Source organism: Ascaphus truei, chromosome 11 (assembly GCF_040206685.1).
Source record: "Ascaphus truei isolate aAscTru1 chromosome 11, aAscTru1.hap1, whole genome shotgun sequence".
NCBI classification, from domain to species: Eukaryota; Metazoa; Chordata; class Amphibia; order Anura; family Ascaphidae; genus Ascaphus; species Ascaphus truei.
Genome location: NC_134493.1, coordinates 29,688,104 through 29,710,507, shown reverse-complemented (window position 1 = coordinate 29,710,507; position 22,404 = coordinate 29,688,104). Strand labels below are relative to the sequence as shown.

Here is a 22,404-nt window from a genome sequence, read left to right as displayed (position 1 = left end):
ACCACACAGTCACTAGGAGCAGCGGCAGCACCACACAGTCACTAGGAGCAGCGGCAGCACCATACAGCCACTAGGAGCAGCGGCAGCACCATACAGTCACTAGGAGCAGCGGCAGCACCATACAGTCACTAGGAGCAGCGGCAGCACCATACAGTCACTAGGAGCAGCGGCAGCACCATGCAGTCACAAGGAGCAGCGGCAGCACCATACAGTCACTAGGAGCAGCGGCAGCACCATACAGTCACTAGGAGCAGCGGCAGCACCATACAGTCACTAGGAGCAGCGGCAGCACCATACTGTCACTAGGAGCAGCGGCAGCACCATACCGTCACTAGGAGCAGCGGCAGCACCATACAGTCACTAGGAGCAGCGGCAGCACCATACTGTCACTAGGAGCAGCACCATACTGTCACTAGGAGCAGCGGCAGCACCATACTGTCACTAGGAGCAGCGGCAGCACCATGCAGTCACTAGGAGCAGCACCATACAGTCACTAGGAGCAGCGGCAGCACCATACAGTCACTAGGAGCAGCGGCAGCACCATACAGTCACTAGGAGCAGCGGCAGCACCATGCAGTCACTAGGAGCAGCGGCAGCACCATGCAGTCACTAGGAGCAGCGGCAGCACCATGCAGTCACAAGGAGCAGCGGCAGCACCATGCAGTCACTAGGAGCAGCACCATACTGTCACTAGGAGCAGCGGCAGCACCATACAGTCACTAGGAGCAGCGGCAGCACCATACAGTCACTAGGAGCAGCGGCAGCACCATACAGTCACTAGGAGCTGCGGCAGCACCATGCAGTCCCAAGGAGCAGCGGCAGCACCATACAGTCACTAGGAGCAGCGGCAGCACCATACAGTCACTAGGAGCAGCACCATACAGTCACTAGGAGCAGCGGCAGCACCATGCAGTCACTAGGAGCAGCGGCAGCACCATGCAGTCACTAGGAGCAGCGGCAGCACCATGCAGTCACTAGGAGCAGCGGCAGCACCATACAGTCACTAGGAGCAGCGGCAGCACCATGCAGTCACTAGGAGCAGCGGCAGCACCATGCAGTCACAAGGAGCAGCGGCAGCACCATACAGTCACTAGGAGCAGCGGCAGCACCATACAGTCACAAGGAGCAGCGGCAGCACCATACAGTCACTAGGAGCAGCGGCAGCACCATACAGTCACTAGGAGCAGCGGCAGCACCATACAGTCACTAGGAGCAGCGGCAGCACCATACAGTCACTAGGAGCAGCGGCAGCACCATACAGTCACTAGGAGCAGCGGCAGCACCATACAGTCACTAGGAGCAGCGGCAGCACCATACAGTCACTAGGAGCAGCGGCAGCACCATGCAGTCACTAGGAGCAGCGGCAGCACCATACAGTCACAAAGATAAATATCCATGTACTACTTTGCCCCATTAAAATTAAAGAACGGGAACTTATTAATTTCGAACACTAAGTATTTATCTCTCACAGTTCTGAAATAATCACATGGCGAATAATCCTTACCTGATACATGAGAACAACTATTATAGGGAGCTCAGCCAGGACCTTCAGGGAAAGGGAGCCTTTAGGGATGATTGTGTGCTGCAGAAAGGAAACCCACAGTTATTGATGGAAAAATAATTTGAAAACAATTATGTTTTAACTGATGGCCAATCCGTTATTGCTCTCTAAACCAAAAACTCACATTTCCCATGCATTCACGATCTGCTTTGTATTTAGTATGACTTTATAATGAACGAAAAGATTACAAATCACAAGCCCGCGATTACAAGGATGTGTACAGGTGGACCCACGTTTTGTAGCGTGGTTTCTGTAAATTAAACGTGGCCGTGAAGTTGAGATGCAGCAAAACTGTGACAATTTTACATGCTATACAAATTCATGAGATATCAGGAAACACAATATTGATGCCTTCTGTGGCGTATTACACAATATTAAGACCAGCAGTGGCACGTACACTTCTTGTTTCACTGTCCTCGTGTTCAGGATTCACTTTCACCACAATCGTAGAAATCATCCCAACCATTTCCGCAGCAGGGACGGTGTTCTCAGGAATCACCGGAGGATTCTCAAAGTAGCGATTCTTAGAGATGTAGGAAGCAGAACAAGATTGAATAGTCTATAAACTGTTCAAAACCATATACTCTAGTATGTTTATATAACAAATATGCATGCAGAGATAGACATAATATATATGCGCAACATCGATACAGATCTTTCAACTAGACCAGTGTTTAACAGGGGTTTCTGGTAACCCTTGCGCATCCCTAAAGGTTCCCTGCAATTGTCAGGTAATTTGAAAATTGTACCAAATACAAAAGCATTTACAATGCATCTGATCTCAGACACGCTATTAGAGAGGGTTGGGATTCCTTACAATGCATCTGATCACAGGCGCGCTATTAGAGAGGGTTTGGGTTCCTCAGAATTTCACATGGGGTTCCTTCACCAGAAAAAGGTTGGAAACCACTGACCTAGACTGTCAACAAAAAGTCACTAATCCTCTCTGTTGCAAATAAGATAAGACCATAGCAGTGACATAGCTGCATTTCCCTTCCCCCAAAAATACACCTTTACTATGGGTGGCAGCACATCCAGCAGTTTGGTCAGACTGCTTGGGGAACATGCACCTGCTTAAAGTTTAAGTATACTTTTTTCTGCTCTTTTTGTGATATCTGGATTTTTCTTGTTGAATATAAGCCCATCCAGAACACGCAAATAAATCTGTGTCTAATATCAAAGACGTCAGATTATGATTACGTTGAAAGGAAAGTATTTGTCTCTGATGGAATATGGTTTTTAAAACGGTCTGTCTGTTAAGGAAAAGGTTGAAACATGCGACTGAACACCTACCACAACTTTTGGAAGCTCCTTATAAATCTGTCTCACAAAGTCCAGAAAGAGATGAATCTGAGAAAGGTAAACCAAACAAGTTAATCCTGATTCAGGTTTAATATTAATACAGAGAGCTGTAGTCACACAAAGCAATCCTAACTTCACTCCACTTTACAAAAGGATCAGAAATGATGCACTCGCAATGGGGCTTCCGTATTCAAGGTTTGTGGCACTATACAAAACATATTTACCTCTTGAGTGATAGGCGGCCGGAACTGTTTGTGCAGCTCAATGATTATCCTCAGACAGATCAGAACATTTTCCTCATTTTCGGTCTGAGAGAAAAAAAAAAGTCCTTAGAAACGCTTTATTATGCATTAAAACTACGATAAATGAGGGTATTGATATAATTTCCGCTACAACAAATAATGTTGTAAAACGATAAAAAAATCAAGTAGTGAAATACCTCGAGAAAACGAAACATTACGGACAGCACGTTCTTGGTGTGGGGACGGAGGTGCTCGTTTGTAGGGATCCTGTGGATAATTTCAAGGACCAGTTTCCGCAATTGCTTTAAAAAAATCATTTTTTTGAAGAAAGAGACACAGTCAGACATCTTGGAGCAGCAATCATCAACGTCTTAACAACACAGGGGAAAAACAAGATAAATACAGCATTTCAATTCAGTTTATATGACCTGGTGCAGATAGGGCATCTGTGCACCGCTTATAAAATAATGATATAAATCAATGTGCATGGTATCCCGATGGTCTAGAACAGTAATAGTGTCTTCTGTCTATGTGTACGACATGTCTACATTGCCAAGGGATTCAAAATCAGACAACTATGTAGAGTATCGGATAATTTGAATGTCTGAAGGCTCAACAATGAAATAAACATATCTTTATAAGAAAATCTAAATATTAACATAGAACTTTCTCTGGCCCAGAAAGTACATTTTTTGCAAGCTTAACAGTCAGCACATGTGGTTGGCTTCATATGTCGCGTTGGCCCCTGTTTAAGTGGATACCTGTGCAGGTTTCTCCTGTAGGAACTGAACTTCCCCATCTTGCAGAAAAGTCAGAAATCGAGGAATGATGTGCTCCAGAAAAGTGGAATATTGGGCCGAGGTGGTGACATTCTAGGGAAAAAAAAAAAAAAAGTTGGGAACCAAGTATTATCTCCACATTTCCCATTGGCTGGGATTCAGCATGCTGTGTTGCCGGCGTAAACGCCACTGAATTGAATGGCAGTTACCGCCCCCTCGTGGCTTAATGAATCCCAGCCCATGATTAACGGTCAATATGAAAGCCTATAACAGACCAACAGCATGACAATCTACTTGAGCCGTGGGTCCACAAACCAGCGTGGTTCTATGCTAGTAGCTAGGAGGAGTCCATGCATTGCACTTATTCAGCAGCATGAGAGATTGCAAGTTGTATCTCTGCATATTAGATAAAACCATTTTCAGGGTCAGTTGTTAAGGTGAGGAACAAATCCACAAGACATTCTCATGGAACACAGACATATTTCATAACGTGGGACCCTTCACGGTGACCCTGAATCCCATCGTTTATCAGGAAACAGCAATAAGGCCTCTGCCCACTTCATTTTCTGTTGCCATCACACCATATAATTATTGAAATTCATGAGTGAAAAATGTAACAGAATAAAAAGCAATCAGATCTTATCAGTTTTGCTCTCAGCACCCCATGTGAAATGTGTACACACAAACACACAAACACACAAACACACAAACACACAAACACACAAACACACAAACCACATTTCACATTGTTTTGGGGGATTCAAGATTGATAGTCTCATCATCTTGCTTCATTTAGAAGACTGCAAAAAAGAAAAAATGCAACACCACTTTTGGCATGATAAAAGTTGAAACATTATTATGAAAACACAACAAACATGCATTTCTTTCCAAGTGCTTATGTTCAGCCGTGTTTTATTATCAGAACTGCGAGCATCACAAGAAATAAGTTAATGGTGACACAAATTGATAGCTCCGCTCGGTGTTTTCAATAACCCAAAAAATAAAAAAACCATTCTAGCCAAAGCCAATATCATTTTACAATCTAACACACAGGTATCCAATGAATGTACTCGTTTCCCTGCAGGAGATTTCTGCTTTGCAATGCAGGAAAGTGAAAAAGTGAGAAAGAAAACATACCTCAAAGTTCTCGCTGACTTCTTGCATCATTTTCAGCTTGGTTTCATCAGCTTAAGTAGATTTAAACAAAAACTGGTTATTATCAGCATAAGGACGCAATGGCACTATTCTAATAAAGTAAGATATAAAGCAATCAGATCTTATCAGTTTTGCTCTCAGCACCCCATGTGGATTGTACACGCACACGCACACGCACACCACCTCTCACTCACACTCCACATTTTTGGGGGCTCAAGTTTGACAGTGTCATCATCTTGCTTTTGACATATCCCGGCTGGAAGTGCGCACGGTGCTACATCATCAGAAATGTTTTTTCTTGATGTGAAAATACACAGGTATTCCGTGTTATCCGTGCACTACCACAAAGTGTGTGCAGAGAGTGTGTTAAAAAGAGCTCAATGTAGATAAATACTAAGAACCCAAATAAGCTTTTTTCAATGAGATGTTACACCTGGGATATCTTCAGAATTGACAGTTTTCAAAGCTGCTGCTTTGCACGTAGCTCCAGAATTTAAATGATTACGAAGGAAAAAGAATGCATTGAATAATATACACATTTTTTTCCTTCCATTAATACCCAAAAAACTATTCAAATATCTTATGGTGCAAAATGTACACAGTATATTTATTGAGATTGGTTAGAAGATATTTTTATACTGATGGGAACCGAATTTTCCATTTGTACAAGAGATCTTGGTTGGTAAACGTACGTGTGTTGACATCCGTTAGAGCAGCCACGAACTGGAGGTATTTTTTCATCAGCGTGGTTTGATCGACCACAGTGGGCCCCGGTGGAGGCACAAACGCCATTTTTATTCTTAGTCCGATCTACAAATTCAGGAAGAACAGCGCTGCTGCTGTAACGCCATCCCACCTACAAGAGCAGAGTGAGATGTTAAGCCAGCTATATGAGAAGCCAGCTATATGAGAATGCAGGGAGAGGTAATAATAATAGGAGTCACAGGATTATAATGAACACATCTGAGGATTTCTGTAGCACTCATCTTAATGAATGTAATAGTAAGGTAAGAACCCTCTGAGAACAGGGCATTACAGGCCAATACCTAGGCTGGAGGAGTTTCTTCATTTTTCATTAATAACAGACACTTTGTATAGAAATAATGGTGGGGGTGCTCAGTCTCCCACTGGACAGGGGTGGGTCTCAGTCTCGGGCTCCCACTGGGGAGAGGGGCGGGGGACGCTTAGTCTCAGGCCCCGGCACTTTCCTCTCCCCTGTTAAGAGATTCTGCTCTGAAAACCGGTTCACTAGAATTCCAAACATAGCCAGGTACAAATAATTCTGTGCATTATGGACTATTATAGGCTAAAGCAGTAAAATTCAGGGCATTATTGAAAACCCTGCTCTCTGATTGGATAATGCCCGGAATTTTAACCAATCAGTAATGCCCGGAATTTAGGCAGCAGAATGTGCAGTTTTCAATGTGTTTATTTCCAGCCAATCAGCTTTCAGAACAGCTGAGACAGGGCAGGAGATTCGGCTGATTGAAGTAACAGCTCTGAGACAGGGCAGGGGATTGGTCAGGACGTATCAGCCACGGGTTGACTCCTCCCCCTCCCGACAGATTTTTTTGAACAGATTCAGTTGAATTTTGGGGGGGGAGGGGAGTCTGCAAAGCAAAGAAGTGGCCGTCTGCAGTTTCTTTGTGGCTGCAGTTTGTGAGTGAGTGTGTCAGTAGCAGTGTGTGCTGTGCTGTTGTATAGCTGTGTAGAGGTGCAGTGTGTGTGTATAGAGCTCCAGTGTGTGTGTCAGTGTCAGCAGCAGTGTTTATGGGTGTAGCATGTTTGTGTGTGTAGAAGTGCTGTGTATAGAGGTGCAGTGTTGTGTGTAGAGGTGGGGTTGGGAGTGCAAAGTTTAGTAAGTGGCTGCATTTTTTATTGTGGCTGCAGTGTGTGTGTGTGTGTGTGTGTGTGTGTGTGTTGTGTTTTGTTGTGCTGTTGTATGTGTAGCAGCAGTTTGTGTGTGTGTGTAGAGCTGATGTGTGTGTGTGTGTGTAGAGCTGATGTGTGTGTGTGTGTAGAGCTGATGTGTGTGTGTGTGTGTAGACTGATGTGTGTGTGTGTGTAGACTGATGTGTGTGTGTGTGTGTGTGTAGAGCTCCACTGTGTGTGTGTGTGTGTGTGTGTGTGTGTGTGTGTGTGTGTGTGTGTGTGTGTGTGTGTGTGTGTCAGCAGCGTTTATGGGTGTAACGTGTGTGTAGCAGTAAAGCTTGATTGTGTGTAGAGCTGCTGTGTTGTGTGTGTGTGTGTATGTGTAGAGCTGCTGTGTTGTGTGTGTGTATGTGTGTGTGTGTATAGAGCTGCTGTGTTGTGTGTGTGTGTGTGTGTGTGTGTGTGTGTGTGTGTGTATAGAGCTGCTGTGTTGTGTGTGTGTGTGTGTGTGTGTGTATAGAGCTGCTGTGTTGTGTGTGTGTGTGTGTATAGAGCTGCTGTGTTGTGTGTGTGTGTGTGTGTGTGTGTGTGTGTGTATAGAGCTGCTGTGTTGTGTGTGTGTATGTGTGTGTGTGTGTGTGTGTGTGTGTATAGAGCTGCTGTGTTGTGTGTATAGAGCTGCTGTGTTGTGTGTGTGTGTGTATAGAGCTGCTGTGTTGTGTGTGTGTGTATAGAGCTGCTGTGTTGTGTGTGTGTGTATAGAGCTGCTGTGTTGTGTGTGTGTGTATAGAGCTGCTGTGTTGTGTGTGTGTGTATAGAGCTGCTGTGTTGTGTGTGTGTATAGAGCTGCTGTGTTGTGTGTGTGTGTGTATAGAGCTGCTGTGTTTGTGTGTGTGTGTGTGTGTGTATATAGAGCTGCTGTGGTGTGTGTGTGTGTGTGTGTGTGTGTGTGTGTGTGTGTGTGTGTGTGTGTGTGTGTGTGTGTGTGTGTGTGTGTGTGTGTGTGTGTGTGTGTGTGTGTGTGTGTGTGTGTGTGTGTGTACAGGCATACCCCGCATTAACGTACGCAATGGGACCGGAGCATGTATGTAAAGCGAAAATGTACTTAAAGTGAAGCACTACCTTTTCCCCACTTATCGATGCATGTACTGTACTGCAATCGTCATATATGTGCATAACTGATGTAAATAACACATTTGTAACAGGCTCAGTCTATAGTCTCCCCGCTTGCTCACAGCTTCGGTACAGGTAGGGAGCCGGTATTGCTGTTCAGGACGTGCTGACAGGCGCATGCGTGAGCTGCCGTTTGCCTATTGAGTGAGATGTACTTACTCGCGAGTGTACTTAAAGTGAGTGTCCTTAAACCGGGGTATGCCTGTATAGAGCTGCTGTGTTGTGTGTGTGTGTGTGTGTGTGTGTGTGTGTGTGTGTGTGTGTGTGTGTGTGTGTGTGTGTGTGTGTGTGTGTGTGTATAGAGCTGCTGTGTTGTGTGTGTGTGTGTAGAGCTGCTGTGTTGTGTGTAGATGTGCTGCGTTGTGAGTGTAGAGGAGGTGCTATGTTGTGTGTGTAGAGCTCCAGTGTGTTGTGTGTGTGTGTTTAGAGCTGCTGTGTTGTGTGTGTTGTGTGTGTTGAGCTGGTGTGTGTGTGTTGAGCTGGTGTGTGTGTGTTGAGCTGGTGTGTGTGTGTGTGTGTGTGTGTGTGTGTGTGTGTGTGTGTGTGTGTGTGTGTGTGTGTGTGTACACAGAGGGGCGGCAGTGTGTGATATACATATCTGCAGTGCAAGCGTATATAGAGGTGGTTTCATGTATTTACCATTTTATTTTAATAAAAAAATCTATTTAACTATACAAACGTGTCTATTATTTATTAAATAAGCCTACATTTAGCCTATAATAGTAATAATCCCCTCAGAACAGGGCATTATTGGCCAGTAATGTCCTGTTCTTTGAGGATTATTACTTAATTATAGGCTAAACTCTTAGAAATTCCGGGCATTATTCAGTAATGGGCAACAAGCCAGCCAAGTTTTCCTTTCCAACCAATCAGCTTCCACTTGTTATGCAGTGAGTGAGAGCAGCTCTCAGACAGGGGAGGTGATTGGATAGGGAGCACCAGCTAGGCACTGACTCCTCCCCATCCCTGCAGAGAGCCAGGAGACAGCGAGTAGAAAGGAGAGTTGCGGTCCCAGTGCGTTTTACAGCGCAGGCCTTGGCGTGCGCTATGCGCACAAGCATGGCCCCCAATCTATCCGGGCCCAGCACGTGTTTGTGCGCATTTAGCAGCCGCGCTGTACTGCAAGTTTTCACATATACAATTTTTTTGTATGTGGAACTTGCAACGGAGGCCGGCGGTTCAGCCAATAAGGGCGAACCAGCCACTTGGAACATGGCCACGGCCCCGCAAACCCCCCGCCACAAACTCTCCCTCTCTCCCAGGACCGCGATCTGCGATGAAGCGCTGTGCACGCACGCGCGTGCTACAGAACGCACTGGGACCGCAGCCAGCGTGCTACACAGCGTGCGTGCGTTCGTCACAGATTCCTGGCGGCCAATGGTAGTGTTCAGTATTGAAACTACCATTGGCTGCAAAGTATGGTGTCGGCGTTGCTGCAGTAGCGTGACGTCAATTTCAGCAGCCAAACAATGTTGTTAACATTGATAGACCCAACCCACGTCTGGGTAAATATTTCATTTTTCTACTTCGTTAATAAAATGATAGAAATAAAGAAAATAAGAAAATAATCATTAAAGTGCTGCTATGTAATAACGTAAGCACAAATGAGTTTACATTTTGAACGAAACTTTTGCATCTGTGATTTGGCAACATTACCAGGGCACTAGGAGTTTTGAATACAAGGCGCATAAAGTTGATTCAAGTCGACTCTGGACGTACAAATGTTTTTTTCTTTTAGAATGTTATCGGCTGTATTGGATCCGGAGGTCACCCTGTGTCGGATCATTCCTTCTGCTGGGGATGATCACACATCGCCCAGCAGACACAGGCGTGCGCACACGCAGCGTCGCGAAGCCCCCCGTGTGAACGTGGCCTAATACTGTCCATGTGAGTAGAGAGCAGGGGGGAGGCATTTGTGTGTATAGATATATAGATAGATGTAGGGGATACACACACACACACACACACACACACACACACACACACACACACACACACACTGTTTTTGTGTGTGATAGTAGATAGATAGATGTTTTTTGTTGCCTTTTTCACCCACCATAACTTAAAATGTATATGGTAAACCTACCCAGCCTAGAAATATTTCAAGGCAAGTATAAACCAACCTCACACTGATGATACCCATCAAGGTTGAAACATGTCTGCGAGTGTTTTGAACTTGCTTTGCTAGTCCCATGCTGTGCTTAAAAGCTGTGTAAACGGTGATGCATCAGCTTAAAATGGGCTCCATGTGAATGGATATTCCAGGCAAAAGGTGACACATTGTGTCTCATTTGCATGTCATTTCCCAGAATCCCTTGCTGCAGTGGGAGCACTGTATGCTAGGTGATAATGGTTGAAAGGCAGAGTTGCAGACATGTCTAAGGCACGTTCTATAGTGCCATGCGCGCGCGCGGATTTTTAGTTGGCTGATGTCAGTCAGTCTTTCTATAGAAGGGCCGTGCGCGCGCAGCAGGGAGAGGGGAGCCGACAGACAGCGGCGAAGATGAGGAAATTCATCTTTTCGCGCCGCTGCCTGCGCTCAAGTGTGTGTATATGTGTGTGTGTGTGTGTGTGTGTATATGTATGCATGTGTATGTATGTAAATGTGTACGTGTGTATGTATGTAAATGTGTGCGTGTGTATGTATGTAAATGTGTGCGTGTGTATGTATGTAAATGTGTGCGTGTGTATGTATGTAAATGTGTGTGTGCGTGTGTACACACAAATTTAATAAATATATTATTTCTATCAGTTTTTTTTAATAAATAATAAAACACACACACACGTTGATTACAAACAATGAACATGACTAACATTATACACACTCAGACACACTGTATACTCAACACAGAAAAAGCATGCGGCGCGTTCGCATAGGGCCGCACGCTGTATAGAACGGCCCTAAGACATGTGAATGTGCTCACAAGTGATATTCTTTATTGGATATATATATAATGGGGGGAGGCTGCAGTGTGTGTGTTTATACACACAGACACACACAGCAGTGTGTGTGTGTGTGTGTGTGTGTGTGTGTGTGTGTGTGTGTGTGTGTGTGTGTGTGTGTGTGTGTGTGTGTGTGTGTGTGTGTGTGTGTGTGTGTGTGTGTGTGTGTGTGTGTGTGTGTGTATGCGTGTGAGCATGTACACACACCAATGCCATGGATAAAGGATACAGCACAACCATGTAACTATATTCAAGTAATATGTATCCTTCCAAATAAATTAATTTTTACACCTGACAAACGGTTCCCTATGCTGAATGATCTGTTCAGATGTGACCCCGGCACCCTGGCATTTGCCAGTAGGAGCGAGTGTCTTGCCACTAGATGTACAGCTGTTTCTTTTCTCAAATAGTAGCAGAAAAAATGACAGTGATTGGAACAAATACAAATTGAGGCACTCATTTACGGGGGTCAACGTGGTGTCCCCTAATTGAGAGTAGGTAATGGGGTCAACTGCAACAGGAACTTCTCATTTAATGAGGCAAGAAGTACCCCAGATCTTGCTAAGAGTATTAACACCATTGCTGCCAGAGGGACGTTTGCATGTTAACCCCCTCCTCCGTGCCAGAGACCCCATCGCCTTCCACCCTCCGTGTTAGAGACCCCATCGCTCCCCCCCTCCATTGCGCCGGACAACCCATCGCTCCCCCCCTCCATTGCGCCAGACACCCCATCGCTCCCCCCTCCATTGCGCCAGACACCCCATCGCTCCCCCCCTCCATTGCGCCAGACACCCCATCGCTCCCCCCTCTCCGCGCCAGACACCCCATCGCTCCCCCTCTCCACGCCAGACACCCCATCACTCTCCCCTCCATTGAGCCAGACACCCCATCTCTCCCCCCCTCCATTGCGCCAGACACCCCATCGCCCCCCCTCCATTGCGCCAAACACCCCATCGCCCCCACTCATTTGCGCCAGACACCCCATCGCCCCCCTTCTTTGCGCCAGACACCCCATCGCCCCCCCTCCATTGCGCCAGACACCCCATCGCCCTCCCCCCTCTGCGCCAGACACCCCATCGCCCCCCTCCATTGAGTCAGACACCCCATCGCTCCCCCCTCCATTGAGCCAGACACCCCATCGCCCCCTTCGTGCCAGACACCCCATCGCCCCCTTCGCGCCAGACACCCCATCGCCCCCTTCGCGCCAGACACCCCATCGCCCCCTTCGCGCCAGACACCCCATCACCCCCCCCCCTCCGCGCCAGACACCCCATCGCTCCCCCCTCCATTGAGCCAGACACCCCATCGACCCCTTCGCGCCAGACACCCCATCGCCCCCTTCGCGCCAGACACCCCATCGCCCCCCCCTCCGCGCCAGACACCCCATCGCCCCCCCTCCTTTGCGCCAGACACCCCATCGCCCCCTTCGCGCCAGACACCCCATCGCCCCCCCCCTCCGCGCCAGACACCCCATCGCCCCCCCTCCTTTGCGCCAGAAAACCCCCATCGCCCCCCTCCTTTGCGCCAGACAACCCCCATCGCCCCCCTCCATTGCGCCGGACACCCCATCGCTCCCACCTCCATTGAGCCAGACACCCCATCGCTCCCCCCTCCATTGCGCCAGACACCCCATCGCTCCCCCTCCATTGAGCCAGACACCCCATCGCTCCCCCTCCATTGCGCCAGACACCCCATCGCTCCCCCCCTCCATTGAGCCAGACACCCCATCGCCCCCTCCACGCCAGATACCCCATCGGCCCCCCCTCCGCGCCAGATACCCCATCGGCCCCCCCTCCACGCCAGACACCCCATCGCCCCCCCCTCCGCGCCAGACACCCCATCACCCCCCCCTCCGCGCCAGACACCCCATTGCCCCCCCTCTGCGCCAGACACCCCATCGCCCCCCCTCCGTGCCAGACACCCCATCGCCCCCCCCTCCGCGCCAGACACCCCATCGCCCCCCCCCCTCCGCGCCAGACACCCCATCGCCCCCCCCTCCGCGCCAGACACCCCATCGCCCCGCTCTCCGCGCCACACATTACATCGCCCCCTCCTTTGCGCCAGAAAACCCCCATCACCCCCCTCCTTTGCGCCAGACAACCCCATCGCCCCCCCTCCGCGCCAGACAACCCCATCGCGCCCCCCCCCTCCTTTGCGCCAGATACCCCCATCGCCCCCCTCTCTGCGCCAGATACCCCCATCGCCCCCTCTCTGCGCCAGACACCTCATCGCTCCCCTCTCTGCGCCAGACACCCTCCATCGCCCCCTCCTTTGCGCCAGACAACCCCATCGACCCCCCTCCGCGCCAGATACCCCCCATCGCCCCCCCTCCTTTGCGCCAGACAACCCCCATCACCCCCCCTCCTTTGCGCCAGACAACCCCCATCACCCCCCCTCCTTTGCGCCAGACAACCCCCATCGCCCCCCTCCTTTGCGCCAGACAACCCCCATCGCCCCCCTCCTTTGCGCCAGACAACCCCCATCGCCCCCCTCCTTTGCGCCAGACAACCCCCATCGCCCCCCTCATTTGCGCCAGACAACCCCCATCGCCCCCCTCATTTGCGCCAGACAACCCCCATCGCCCCCCTCATTTGCGCCAGACAACCCCCATCGCCCCCCTCATTTGCGCCAGACAACCCCCATCGCCCCGCTCATTTGCGCCAGACAACCCCCATCGCCCCGCTCATTTGCGCCAGACAACCCCCATCGCCCCCCTCATTTGCGCCAGACAACCCCCATCGCCCCCCTCATTTGCGCCAGACAACCCCCATCGCCCCCCTCATTTGCGCCAGACAACCCCCATCGCCCCCCTCATTTGCGCCAGACAACCCCCATCGCCCCCCCTCCGCGCCAGACAACCCCCATCGCCCACCCTCCGCGCCAGATACCCCCAACGCCCCCTCCTTCGCGCCAGACACCCCCATCGCCCCCTCCCTCGCGTCAGAGACCCCCATCGCCCCCTCCCTCGCGCCAGAGACCCCCATCGCCCCCCTCCGTGCCAGATACCCCCATCGCCCCCTCCTCCGCGCCAGATACCCCCATCGCGCCCTCCTCCGCGCCAGATACCCCCATCGTGCCCTCCTCCGCGCCAGATACCCCCATCGCCCCCTCCTCCGCGCCAGATACCCCCATCGCCACCTCCTCCGCGCCAGATACCCCCATCGCCCCCTCCTCCGCGCCAGATAACCCCATCGCCCCCTCCTCCGCGCCAGATACCCCCATCGCCCCCTCCTCCGCGCCAGAGACCCCCATCGCCCCCTCCTCCGCGCCAGAGACCCCCATCGCCCCCTCCTCCGCGCCAGAGACCCCCATCGCCCCCTCCTTCGCGCCAGAGACCCCCATCGCCCCCTCCTTCGCGCCAGAGACCCCCATCGCCCCCTCCTTCGCGCCAGAGACCCCCATCGCCCCATTAACCCCCTCCGTGCCACAGTGATCCGCAAGGCAGCTAGTTACAACTTCTCTACTAGACAGCTCTTGCAATACGTCCCCACCTCCTTTCCCCACAATGCAGTTAACCTCTTCCATACCAAAGCAGCCAGCGACACACTGCTTGGCAATACCTCCCCCCTGACAGTGGGGAGGGACCCCTTAACCCCAAGATGACAAGTTCCCAGTCTCTCCCTTTGTCAGGCCCGGGATAAAGCGCCCTCCCGAGCACATTATCCGGCTGCAAAGAGCAAACCTCCACCCTCCGGTCCCCAACCCACCGCCATCACTTACCGGGAGGGGGGAGAGGACCTCCGCACACCGCCGGCCACACGGAGTCACAGCACCCGAATCATTCCGCGCTTGCACCGCTCAGCACAGGCCGGGTTCCTGTCCCGGCAGCCTCCGCGCGAGTAAAGAGGCTCTCCCTTATACACCTGAGAGAAACACACACACAGTTCTCATTTTACATTTTCTATCACTGCCTAGGAGGGGGTTAAAAGCAAATAACGGGGGGCGGCCAGCGTGGATTGCAATAAAATAACGGAGGAGGGGGGTAGATGTGGGGGACTATTTTTTTTCTTCCAGTGCGGAGTGATATGTTTAATATCACAATACATTTCGATGGTCTCCCTACGTCACTGGTTAGCGACGGCAGCTGGGTTAATGCATCATAGAGTGCGGTTCACTGTTAACCCATTCATGGTTGGTAGTTCAGTGTCTGCCAAGATCTGCAGCAGCAAGACGTGTATATGTTTTTTTTTTAATTTTTAATATAAATAAATCAGTTCTGTAGCCTTAGATAATACTAATTGTTTTTATTCAACTCTTAATTAAGTTTTTAATGATGAGTTTTAAAGCATCCTTTAAATTTCTATAGCAGGTTTTAGCCCACCTCCCCAGCAGTAAGGCCAGGTCCATGGTACCTTCGACCGTGCGCGGCCGTGACGTCACCCGTTTGAAGCGAGTGCGTTTTTTTGGCCATGGTACGGCGCCGTCCATGGGCGTGTCTAGGGGCGAACCGCTCACGTGACCAGGGGCGAACCGCTCACGTGACCGGCCTGTCGCGCCAAATAATCAGTTTGAACTGATTTCTTGCGCAACGCGCGCCCCCTCCTGCTTCCGCGTGGCAGTCTGTTCGCTCGTCCGCACGGTCTGCGGTACCATGGCCCCAGCCTCAGATCTTTGTGTAACACTTAACTGTTTGTGATAATATGTGGCCAATATTCCCAGCAGTTTGAGCTGCGAATTGTAGCAATAGATAATGTTACCGTAGTAATATAAGGATGCATTGTAGCTGCTGAGTTACACTGACTGAAGCAGCCATTATGTTCGTCACACTATCAGGATTCTTACAGATTTATAACAGGAGACAGGGCCGCCGACAGGGAGGAAGAGCCGGGAAAACTGTCCTGGGCCCAGCTGGCCGGCGGTGGAAGTCTGGCAGCCGGCACCAGCCGGCTTTCTCTGAAGTCCCACACCCACACGACAAAAGTTTGTCCCAAAGTAAGAGAAATGTGCGTGCGCCGTGGAGGCCAGTGTGAGGGGGTTATGCAGTGGGAGGAGGGGCAGGGGGGGTTAATGAGTGTGTGGAGAGGGCAGGGGGGTTGATGAGTGTCAGGAGTGGGCAGGGGAGATAAATGAGTCTGAGGAGGGGACAGGGGGGCTTAATGAGTGTGGAGGGGGAAGGGGGGTTAAGGAGGGGGCAGGGGGGTTAAGGAGGGGGAAGAGGGGCTTAATGAGCGTGAGGAGGGGGCGGGGGGGTTAATGAGTGTGAGGAGGGGGCAGGGGGGGTTAATGAGTGTGGGGAGGGGGCGGCGCGCACACGTGACGACGTGCACCGTTCCCAAGCGGCGTGGCAAGTACTTGGTTAGCCCACTTGTCTCCTGCAGCCAATCCGCGCCTCCGCTCCGCCTCCTTTGCTACGGGTCCCTGTGTGCTACTGAATCCCTGCAGTTCCTCTCACACCTTGCTGAGAATACCTCCTTGTAGCCTTGAGCTCCTGCGTCTGTTGTGCCTTGCCCCTTGTCCAGTGGTTTCTTGCAGTTAACCCTTCGTGTACCGATCCGGCTTGTCTTTGGAATATCTCTGGCTTTTGACCCCGGCTTACCCCCGACTGCTGATCTCTCCAACCCCAGACCACGGCTATACGGACATCTACTATTCTGATCTCTCCAACCCCATACCACGGCTAATGGACTTTGACTATTCTGAACTCTATACTCCAAGACCTCGGCAAGTATCGACTAACCCACTCTCTCCAACCCAGACCCGGCTACGCTTGACAATCCGCCTGCCAGGCACGCTTCCGCTGCTGTGGGTGCGTGGTTTGCTACTACCACCTTAGTACCGGGGTCCTGTCTTGCTCGTGGGCAGGGCAAGCGTTACAGTATGCTCATCCCAACGAACATGGGCCCCCCTGAGGTGGGCCAATCCCTGTCGTCAATTTCTGAGCATTTCCAATACCTGGATAACCAGATTGCTTCCCTTACGCAAACCCTTTGCACCCTGGTCTACAACATGTTGTGCTATACATTCCCTTACGCAAAACCCGCCACGGTTTCCCTTAACCAATCACAGTCAAGAATTATTAGATCTGCTACTTTGTCTGTTTCTTCCCCTGAAGCCTCTCTCTCTCTCTCGAACCACATCTCCCCACTCCCAATCGATATGCGGGAGATCCCCATGGATGCCGAGGTTTCCTCAACCAATGTGACATACAGTTCGATTTAACCCCCGCTTCTCTTCTGATAGATTTTTGGTGGCGAATATTATCGCTTTATTAACCGGAGACGCATTGGCATCCCCCATCTGGAAGCAGAGACCGGAGCTTATCCAAGATTACCCACGCTTCAAGAAAGAATTTAAGCAAGTCTTTCATATCCCTGGCTGTAAGATTACTGCTGCTTCTACTTTATTTCACATTTCTCAGGGTCACAGACCGGTTGCAAGATACGCTCTGGAATTTCGGACCATCGCAGCCGGAAAGGGCTGGAACGATGAGGCGTTAGCTGCAGCCTTCTGGCAAGGCCTTTCCGAGACATTAAACAATGAATTATCTGCTCAAGAAAGACCTACAGTGCTCGAGGATCTTATTGCCATGTGTATTAGGGTGGATCAACACCTTCAAGAAAGGAGGTTGGGATGCCATCACTCACGTTTTCTCACACCAACGGCTCTTGTTCCCAGTCTGTCTCCTTCTACTTTTCCAGCTCTTGAGGCTTCAGAACCAATGCAGTTAGGAAGTCACCAGCTCTCCCCTTCAGAGAAACAATGTCTGGGAACTGGAGGGTTATGTCTTTTCTGCGGACTGCCGGGTCACCTGGTGCTTCATTGTCCCACGCAGCCGGGAAACGCCAACACCCAATGAGGTATAGGGTGGTCTCATTGGGTACTATTTCTTCTTCCCCTCCTAGTAAGAGAGGTTTACCTACCAGGGTCATGATGTCTAGCTTCCTTGAGGGTCCTAGGTTCTTCATTCCTGCCTCTGCCATCATCGACTCTGGGTCTGGGGAAAATTTTGTGGATCAAGATTTCGCTACCAAACATAAGATTCCCCTGATCAAGAAATCAATACTGGTGGGTCTAGAGGCTATTGACAGACATCCTCTCCAGCCAGCCTTCATTTCATTGGAGACTCCTACTCTTACTCTCTCTACTACTGACGCTCACAGGGAAAAGATCTCACTGAATGTTATTCATTCACCCTCTGTACAGGTAATTCTAGGCCTTCCTTGGCTCCAACAACACAATCCGCTTATAGACTGGACAGACAAGAGACCTATACAATGGGGTATTGCCTCTGAAGTTGCTCCTGTATCCTCGGTTAACTTATCGCTAACGTAGAGACCAGTACTCCTGCCAAACCTATTCTTCCTGAAGTATATGCAGAATTCATTGATGTTTTTGATAAAGTTCGCTGTGAAACTTTACCTCTGCACCGCCCTTATGATTGCACCATAGAGCTTCTGCCTGGTGCCATCCTTCCTAAAGACAGATCCTATCCTTTGTCCCTTCCTGAGACTAAGGCTATGTCTGAATATATCCAGGAGAACTTAAAGAGAGGGTTCATTAGAGCGTCTTCCTCCCCAGCCGGGGCTGGGTTCTTTTTTGTTAAGAAGAAAGATGGTTCACTCCGTCCTTGCATAGACTATAGGGGCCTTAACAAAATAACCCTGAAGAATCGTTACCCTTTGCCACTCATCTCAGAATTGTTTGATCATCTACAAGGTTCTTCCATTTTTTTCTAACTCTATCTTCGTGGGGCCTACAATCTCATATGCATTCGACAAGGGGACGAATGGAAGACGGCCTTCAATACGAGAGACGGCCATTACAAATATTTGGTCATGCCTTTTGGGCTCTGTAATGCCCCAGCTGTCTTTCAAGAATTTGTGAATGATATTTTTCGTGATGTCCTCAACATTTTTGTAATTGTCTATCTAGACGATATTCTTATTCTAAATCTATATCCGAGCATATCCAACACACTAAGTTAGTTCTCTCCCAGCTGCGTGAGAATCATCTCTATGCCAAGATGGAGAAATTTATTTTCCACCTAACATCCACTTCTTTCTTGGGATACATTATCTCTGATAAGGGTTTTTCTATGGATCCTGATAAACTTAAGGAAGTGGTAGATTGGCCCCAACCCACTTCTCTTAAGGCGATTCAGTGGTTTCTTGGCTTCGCCAATTATCGTAAATTTATCCGTAATTTTTCCGCCACAGTGTCTCCCATCACTGCCTTGACGAAGAAAGATGCGGACACGTCCTCCTGGTCTTCTGAGGCATGCCAGGCCTTTGAAACCCTTAAGAAAGCTTTGTCTCTGCTCCTATCTTACGCCATCCTGACCCTAAACTTCCTTTCACGTTGGAGATAGATGCCTCGAATATTGGAGCAGGAGCCGTACTCTCACAGAGACAGTCCCCTCAGGATAAGCTACACCCTTGCGGGTTTTTCTCAAAAAGGTTCTTCTCCGCATAACAAAACTACGATGTTGGCAACAGGGAACTCTTGGCCATCAAACTTGCTCTGCAAGAGTGGAGACACCTGGAGGGTACTGAAACCCCTATTTTAATTCTTACGGACCATAAAAATGTATTATATATCGAAGGTGCCCGTCGCCTCGACTCCCGTCAGGCTCGCTGGGCATTGTTCTTTTCCAGACTCAACTATATCATTTCCTACATTCCTGGTACTAAGAATCTTAAGGCTGACGCCTTATCCCTCACAAATCCGAAGACTTTTCTGAGACCATTCTTCCCGCCAAATATGTAATTTCGGCAAACTCTTTTGATGTACTGGACAAGATTTTGGAGACGCAGACGCTCATCCCTGAGGGTATGGAAGTGCCGGAGGGTTGTTTGTAGGCTGCACCTCAATTTCACCAGAAGATCCTTGAGTGGGGTCATTCCTCTAGGTCTGCTGGTCACCCGGGTACAAAGAGGAGTTCCGATTTTATCAGACGCACCTTATGTTGGCCTAATATGTTTAAGGATATCAAGGAATTCATCAACTCCTGTTCCATCTGTGCTCTAAATAAGTCCGCCCGCAACAAGCCGTCTGGTCTGCTTCGTCCCTTACCCTTTCCGGACCGACCGTGGACACACCTCTCAATGGACTTTATTATTGAGCTTCCTGTTTCCTCTCAAGGGTCTTCCTAACTCTGCCACCTTGGCAGATATTTATATCAAAGAAATATTTTGTATTCATGGAGTTCAACTCTCAATAGTATCCGATCGGGGGTCACAGTTCGTCTCGAAATTTTGGCGTGCCTTCACTCAAAGGTTAGAAATCTCTCTTGTTTTTTCTTCTGGGTATCATCCCCAAACCAACGACAGACCGAAAGAACAAACCAGTCACTAGAGCAATACCTGCAATGCTTTATTCCTGATGCACAGGATAACTGGGTGGAACTACTCCCATGGGCCGATATAGCTCATAATTCACTCAGAAATTAGTCTACTCAGGAATCACCGGTTTTTATAAATTACGGATTTCATCCAGCACCTCTTGCCATCTCTTCCAATCCTTCCGGAGTTCCAGCAGCAGATTCCAGGCTGAACTCGCTCCCAAATTCTTGGAAGAGGATTCAGAAGACTCTGCAGGAGGCAGTACTCAAACAAAAGACACAGGTGGATCGCCATCGCCGTGAGGCACCCAAATTTAGGCCAGTAGACAAAGTGTGGTTTTCGTCTAAGAACATAAGATTGAAGACACCTACTTTGACACTGGCTCCAAGATTCTTGGGAAGGAAGGTAGGTACGCACTCAAACAAACAGGTGATGGTGGGGTACTTAACTGCTGGTGCGCTGGTTCTGGGGAGCTCCTGACGTCCCAAAGTGATCCAGTGAAGAAAAAGAATCAGGCACACGGTTTTAATCATGAATGAAACTGTAGGCCTACACCTTGAGAGGCAGTTTTACTGTCGAAACGTTGTATCCCTTGGCACATTAAACCCTTTTTTCATTCATGATTAAGACCATGTACCTGATTCTTTTTCTTCACTTCACTTTCCAAGATTCTTGGGCCCATTCACCATTCTCAAACAGGTCAATCCTGTGGCATACCGCTTACAACTGCCTTAATCTATGAGAATCCCAGCGGTCTTTCCCGTCTTGTTGTTAAAACCTGTTGTTCGAAGTTCTCAGTTTCCTGACATCTCACCTAAACCTCTACCTGTCATCGTACAGGATCAAGAAGAATTCTAAATTCAATCCATAATCGATTCCAGATACTCCAGAGGTGGTGTCAAATTCCTCGTACACTGGAAAGGCTATGGACCAGAAGAACGCTCATGGATACCTCTTCGTCAGATCCATGCTCCCGACTTGTTAAAGTGATTCCACACCAGGTTTCCGCACAAGGCTTATGGGAATCATCCAGAGGCCGATCCTAAAGGAGGGGGGGGAGGGGGTACTGTAAGGAATCGGGGAACACGTCCTTTGCGATGTGTTCCCTCCTTACCGGTCTTACCTCAGACCTCCGCTCTGGCACCAGCGCGTGCGCGCCCCCCGATCTGCTTACAGAGCGTGCACGCGCAGCTCTTTTAGAGTGTCATGGAACTTTGCTCTGCCCCCTCGAACGCGCCGCGCTTCTCTCACGCACACATGATGATGTGCACCAGTCCCCAGTTGCGTGGCAAGCACTTGGTTAGCCCACTTGTCTCCTGCAGCCAATCCTTGCCTCCACGAAGGCCGCGCCTCAGCTCCGCCTCCTTTGCTACTGGTTCCTGTGGGCTACTTAAACCCTGCGGTTCCTCTCATACCTTGCTGAGCATACCTCCTTGTAGCCTTGAGCTCCTATGTCCATTGTGCCTTGCCCCTTGTCCTGTGTTTTCTTGCAGTTAACCCTTCGTGTACCGACCCCGGCTTGTCTTTGGAATGTCTCTGGCTTTTGACCCCGGCTTACCCTTGACTCTGCTGATCTCTCCAACCCAGACCACGGCTATACGGACATCTACTATTCTGATCTCTCCAACCCCAGGCCACGGCTAATGGACTTTGACTATTCTGAATTTCCAAGAGGGAAAAGGACTCAGCTCCTCTCACACCGGCCGATTTGGAGATGTGAGGTTCAGGCTTAGGTCTCACACCCACGACAGGTCCCAGGATGACACGTATGACACACCTCCCACCTTGTACCTGGACCTCCGTCTTCTCTCATCCTTGACCTCGGCTTGGATCTGGACTTCCATCATTTCTACTCATGGACCCCGGCTACGCACCACGCCCATTCTACTTCTCCAACCCATGACCACGGCGAGTATCACGATTATTCTAACTTCACCTACCCTGACCCGGCTACACGACTACCACGCTGCACTCCGGACTCAGTCTCGCACTTGTAGGTCAGTGTATACTAACATCCCCACCTCGGCCTCGCGGTTCCGTCCAGTTTGTGGTGAGCACCCATCACAGGAGACCGGTAAGTCCATTAGTCTTTCAAG

General features: G+C 49.8%; 2 protein-coding genes across 3 annotated transcripts in view; one reads left to right on the top strand and one right to left on the bottom strand.

The window, feature by feature from the left end:
- Positions 1 to 14,886, bottom strand: part of TRRAP (transformation/transcription domain associated protein) — a 127,917-nt gene extending 113,031 nt beyond the window's left edge. For both annotated transcript variants that reach the window (XM_075565475.1, XM_075565476.1), the window contains exons 1-9: positions 14,748 to 14,886; positions 5,732 to 5,895; positions 5,022 to 5,071; positions 3,867 to 3,977; positions 3,303 to 3,407; positions 3,088 to 3,171; positions 2,855 to 2,911; positions 1,959 to 2,084; positions 1,505 to 1,582 (exon numbers count right to left, since the gene is read on the bottom strand). In XM_075565475.1, the coding sequence (XP_075421590.1) occupies positions 1,505 to 1,582; positions 1,959 to 2,084; positions 2,855 to 2,911; positions 3,088 to 3,171; positions 3,303 to 3,407; positions 3,867 to 3,977; positions 5,022 to 5,071; positions 5,732 to 5,831 (711 nt within the window). In that variant the 5' untranslated portion in view covers positions 5,832 to 5,895; positions 14,748 to 14,886. The remainder of the gene's footprint in view (positions 1 to 1,504; positions 1,583 to 1,958; positions 2,085 to 2,854; positions 2,912 to 3,087; positions 3,172 to 3,302; positions 3,408 to 3,866; positions 3,978 to 5,021; positions 5,072 to 5,731; positions 5,896 to 14,747) is intronic.
- A 4,104-nt stretch (positions 14,887 to 18,990) lies between these two features.
- LOC142462862 (uncharacterized) lies at positions 18,991 to 19,335 on the top strand. Its single transcript, XM_075565078.1, has one exon. It carries the CDS (start codon positions 18,991 to 18,993, stop codon positions 19,333 to 19,335), a length of 345 nt encoding a protein of 114 aa, XP_075421193.1.
- Positions 19,336 to 22,404: the final 3,069 nt, after the last annotated feature.

What these genes read in the sequence shown, in the direction of transcription:
- LOC142462862 (XM_075565078.1), top strand. Translation starts at nt 18,991, where the DNA reads ATGGAGAAATTTATTTTCCACCTAACATCCACTTCTTTCTTGGGATAC.